The sequence below is a fragment of the Gracilinanus agilis genome, chromosome 6 (genome assembly GCF_016433145.1).
Source record: "Gracilinanus agilis isolate LMUSP501 chromosome 6, AgileGrace, whole genome shotgun sequence".
Classification (NCBI taxonomy): domain Eukaryota; kingdom Metazoa; phylum Chordata; class Mammalia; order Didelphimorphia; family Didelphidae; genus Gracilinanus; species Gracilinanus agilis.
Window position 1 is genome coordinate 274,676,027 of NC_058135.1, and position 5,781 is coordinate 274,681,807.

Consider the following 5,781-nt stretch of genomic DNA (forward strand, 5'->3'; position numbering starts at 1 on the left):
ACACAATCATATGCCATGGCATGTTTAGCAATTCCTCAAGTAATGGACATCCCTATAATTTCCAATTCCTTACCACCACAAAGAGATCTTATATAAATATTTTAGAATATCTAGTTACTTTTCCAATTTCCTTAATCACATAATGGAGTAAATCTAATAGTGATACTGTTTTATCAAAAATTATAGGGGGCAGCTGGGTAGCTCAGTGGATTGAGAGTCAGGGATAGAGACAGGAGGTCCTAGGTTCAAATTTGGCCTCAGACACTTCCCAGCTGTGTGACCCTGGGCAAGTCACTTGACCCCCATGGCCCACCTTTACCACTCTTCCACCTAGGAACCAATACACAGAAGTTAAGGGTTTAAAAAAATCTAAAAAAAATTATACGTAGTTTTATAACACTTTGAGCATAACTCCACATTGCTCTCCAAAATGGTTGGATCAGTTCACAGTGCCATCAACAGTGTATTAGTGTCTCAATTTTTCCACAACCCCTCCAAATTTGTCATTTTACCCTTACATCATTTTAGCAAACTGATTTTGATTCTGTGTGTTTGTAAACTTGAATGACAGAAAAAACATATTTCTTTATTTTTATTAACAACTAACTAAAAGTAAATAGACTTTATATTTTTATTAACAGAAAAAATGAATAAAAATAATTCAGCAAAATGGTTCTATTGACTTCAATAGACCACCAAATATTCCATGAAACACACAAAAAGCATTAAGAACTGTTGCCTAAAATTCATTTCTGGCAGAGGAGCAAAATGTGAAGGAACTAAAACATATGGATTTATTGCTATTCTTTTTATAATTGTTGACTATAGAACAGTAGAAAGTAGACATTTCTCTCTCAAAATTAATATCACTTAGAGAAGATTTGCTGAGATATGAACTACAATGACGAAGAATAGTAGAAAACTCATAACTTCCACTTTACCAACTATAAAGTAAACATCTATAAAAAAATTATCAGTTAAAGATGAAGTACAGTATGTAATGACAAAATATGGAATTAAAATATCACTTTTAGTATTCGAGATATGATTGCATCAATGAGATCCCCCTCACCCAATGTGTATAAATACATATATAAATACGTAAAATTATCTTTAATTTATGAGATGTATGTGGATAACTTTTATGTATTTATGAATACTTGTATATTTACATATATTAATATTTGCAGACATTTAGAATAATATGCCTTCTGCACTATGGGAATGTAAGTTTTTTTTTTTTAAACCTTTAATTTCAGTGTATTGTCTCATAGGTGGAAGATTGGTAAGGGTGGGCAATGGGGGTCAAGTGACTTGCCCAGGGTCACACAGCTGGGAAGTGGCTGAGGCCGGGTTTGAACCTAGGACCTCCTGTCTCTAGGCCTGACTCTCACTCCACTGAGCTACCCAGCTGCCCCCAGGAATGTAAGTTTTTTGAGAGAAAGGCTATTTAGTTCTTGTGTTTATATTTCTATCATCTTCTAATACTAAGTATAGTTAACACAGTTGCTGTTTAATAAAGGATTTTTAGTTTATGAATTGTGAATATTCTACTACTAATATTTAATAATTATTTGTTACACATTATTTTAAAGAATGTTTATCTTCACATATATATGTATATATGTATATCTATGTCATATATACAGATAGACAGGCAGATATACAGATAGATATAGATTTAGATACAGGCAAACCAAGTAAATTCAAAGTAATTTTGTGAGATAGAAGGATAAATTGTGATGAGATTAGAAAAAGGTTTATATAAAGGATGATATTCAATCTAATATTAAGACAATTTATTACTAGATGAGGCAAAAGTGAGGAGGATGCAGTTGATTTCACCAAGTACAAAATACAACTTAAGCAAAGGCATGGAGAAAGACCATTGAATGTCAGAAATGCAGGAAGACAAATTAGGTTGTACTGAGGAGAGGATGAAGAGATATGTCTATAACAATAGTTATCCCATTGTATACAAGATTGAATGAAGGACTTTCTTCTTCTCAAAAAGCTATTAAATTTCAAAAATAGAATTTGAACCTGCATTGTTTGGATTCTAGATTCAGAACTCAATGTAAAAATAGTATGAAAATATTAATTATGGATGACATATTGTGTTTAGTAAATATTTAAGATAAAGTAGATTGGATATGGAAGAAGATTAAGAGGTTCAAGCACATTCATGTTAAGTGGCTCCTCAGCCTGCCACTTGATACATTCCCATGTTAATGTTATTTTCACAAACCATAATCTAGTTTTATTCTTTGACATAATTCCAGGAATTGATAAAATTACAACCTCTTTGCTATTAACTAGTTGGTTGAAAGTTTTACCTGAGTTCATGGGATATTTATTGATAACCTAGAAACATATTTTACTTTTGTTTCTCCATATTCAACAAATTAAATATATTTATTAAATATTTATTTAGAAGTGATTACACTTATTGAAAAGGTAACCAATATTAAAGCACAGTAGAAACAAATATTCATAACCTTTTGTCTGTGAGATAGGTCACAGCTAGAATTACCTCAAAATCAAGAAAAAGTCCATTTTTTTCTTTACTACTAATTTTACAATTTAAAATATGTCAAGAACCTTTTTCCTATTTCTCCCTAAAAAGAAAATCAAATTTAACCTCTTGTGAAATTAGTTATTTTAGTATTATGTTTCTCCCTTTCTCATCTATTATAAATAATGATTTCTACATAATACACTAGAAATGGTCAATGCCTCACAAAGTTTTTAGAGAATGTTTTTTTATGATTTTTCTAAATCAAGCAATGATTGAGTTCTAACAAGGAAGATATAATTATTTTACCTTCTTTCTCTTGTATTTTATACAGATTTCCCATAGACTCTCATAAATCAACATTTAATATCCTTCCTCCCAATACACACACACACACACACACGTTCCTAATTTCATTTGGAGACACATGATAAAAGAATAATCACAACTATAATTCCAAACTTATACCCCAAACTGCCTACTGCATAACATTCCATCTGCCACATAACAATATGACAAGAGTATCTATCCTTTCTAGAGGACATCTTAGTGAAATATGTTTCATGTTATTTATATCATAAAAACTTTACATGAATCCTGTGACAAAGGCAGAGATGTATTAGTGACTATCTTTTGAAGATGATGAAACTGAGACCAAAAAGCAAAATGACTTACAAATACTTAATAAATGCAGAACTAGAATTTTCACCTCTCTCTTTAGAACCCAAATCAAGGGCTTTTTACTATGAGTGGATCATGCCACTTCATGATTCAGACTATTATTTTATCTGATATGATTAACCATAATACTTTGGGTGAATGCAATACTTTTTAATTAATGATATTGACAACAAAAATTTAACGAGACATACACTGGCTATTGATCATTAGGTAGACTTAACATTTGACTACCACACAAAATAATATGATAGGTAGCAAACAATGGATATTATGATTCTTAGGAGTTTTCTATCTGTGCTTTTGGACAACTCAAGAACAAAAATGACTTAGAGCAGTGATGGACAAACTTTGTAAAGAGGGGGCCAAAGGAAAGGAAATGCTCATCTGTCAGTCTGTTTCTAAGGCAACTCTTTCGAAGTTTCATTGTACTGTATCCTACTCATTGTATTCGTCAAATTAGGAATAATGTCCTGCTGCCCAATAGAACATTTCAGGGCCTCCCCTGATCTGACCCGCAGGCCATAATTTGCCCATCACTGACTTAGAGGTATTGAGTCATATCAAACTAATACATGTCTCTATCAAGCTTATGATTGTAATGTTTTTCCCCTTTTTGTATATTCATTAGGTCTCAATATTGCGGACTCCAAAATTTCTGAAGTACAGGACAAGATGAACAATGTGACTGAATTCTTTCTACTTGGTTTGACGCAGGACCCAGAGAAGCAGAAAATTATATTTGTTGTCTTCTTGATTTTCTATTTTGCAACTCTTTTGGGAAATCTGCTGATTATTGTGACCATCAAAACTAGTGAGGCACTTGGATCTCCCATGTATTTCTTCCTAAGTTTCTTGTCCTTTGCAGATGCCTGCTTCTCCTCAAGCACAGCCCCTAAGCTCATTGTAGACAGCATCTCTAAGAAGAAAACTATCTCTTACAATGAATGTATGACCCAGTTATTTGCAGCACACTTTTTTGGTGTTATGGAAGTCTTCCTCCTAATTCTTATGGCTTATGACCGCTATGTGGCCATATGTAAGCCACTGCATTATACAGTCATCATGAACCATCGTTTGTGTTCAGTATTAGTTGTTTGGGCTTGGATAGGATCTTGTCTCCATTCATCGGCCCAAGTCATTCTTGCCTTGACTTTGCCCTTCTGTGGTCCCAATGTGATTGACCACTATTTTTGTGACTTGCAACCCTTGCTGAGACTGGCCTGCACAGATACTTATCTGATAAACCTGTTGGTTGTTACTAATAGTGGTGCCATAGCCATAGCTAGTTTTGTACTGCTCATTATCTCCTATATTGTTATTCTATACTCATTGAGAAACTACAGTGCAGAAGGGAAGAGGAAAGCCCTGTCCACTTGTAGCTCCCACATCATAGTGGTTCTCACATTCTTTGGCCCTTGTATATTCATATACACTCGGCCTCCAATCATCTTCTCCGTGGACAAGGTTGTGGCCGTCTTCTATACAATTGGAACTCCTTTCCTGAACCCTTTGATTTACACACTGCGTAATGCAGAAGTAAAGAATTCCATGAAAAAGTTATTTTGTAGCCGAGGGAGTTCAGAAAGCCAGTAGTATATTTCTTTCTTTCTTTTTTTTTAAACCCTTAACTTCTGTGTATTGGCTCCTAGGTGGAAGAGTGGCAAATGCAGGCAATGGGGGTCAAGTGACTTGCCCAGGGTCACACATCTGGGAAGTGTCTGAGGCCGGATTTGAACCTAGGACCTCCCATCTCTAGGCCTGGCTCTCAATCCACTGAGCTACCCAGATGCCCCTACCAGTAGTATATTTAAGTAGAAATATTAATAATAGTCAGAGGCAGCACGGTGTCATAGAGTTTTATTTGCAAAATGGTAATGTGGGTTCAAGTCCTTCATCTGGCCCATCATCCACATAACCCTGGCAATATTACTTCACCTCTCAATTTTATAAACGGTATAATAGCAAAGGTAATGACTTATGTTATACAGAGTTCTTCTTGGTGTGACTTATATGAAATAAATCACAGATCTAAGGTATGCTCCTGAAAATCAATTAAGTTTATAATACTGCAGGACTTGCCAAGAATATTATGTATGTCACTTAGGCTTCCCAAAACCTACAGAGGTCAGTGCTATGATTATTTTCAATTTACATATGAGGAAATTGAGCCTGAGAGGTTAAGTGACTTGCCCAGGACAAAATAATTCTTAAATTGTTTCAGGGAAGACTTAAAATCAGGGCTCCCCTTGTAATGTTCATTACAACATTCTCTTGGCTGGCTCACATTTCACCTATTTTAAAGATGATTTTTTTCCCCAGAAAGCCAAACTTGTGAATAGTTTGAATTTGGAGAAATAATTCCTGAGACCTATTTGGGGGGTGGTGTTGGCTGTCTAGAATGAATGAATTGGTCCATGTGTGTGGTAGAGAGTAGAAGGAGGATGACAAGTAAATATTTGACTTCCTAAATCTTGCCGGAAGTGTTCATTGTTGATTATTCAAGTATTATTTTTTTTCTTCACAGAAGTCAAAACCTAAGCAATATATTGACTTTTATATTTTCATTTACATTATTCTCTGGGCTT

The 5,781-nt window shown here is 34.3% G+C and overlaps 1 protein-coding gene across 1 annotated transcript; it reads left to right on the forward strand.

Annotated features, from left to right (window-relative positions):
• LOC123251334 (olfactory receptor 4C11-like) lies at nucleotides 1-4,789 on the forward strand. The gene is made up of 2 exons (XM_044680577.1): nucleotides 1-18; nucleotides 3,863-4,789. Exons 1-2 carry the CDS (start codon nucleotides 16-18, stop codon nucleotides 4,787-4,789), a joined length of 930 nt encoding a protein of 309 aa, XP_044536512.1. The 5' UTR covers nucleotides 1-15.
• The last annotated feature ends 992 nt before the right edge of the window (nucleotides 4,790-5,781 follow it).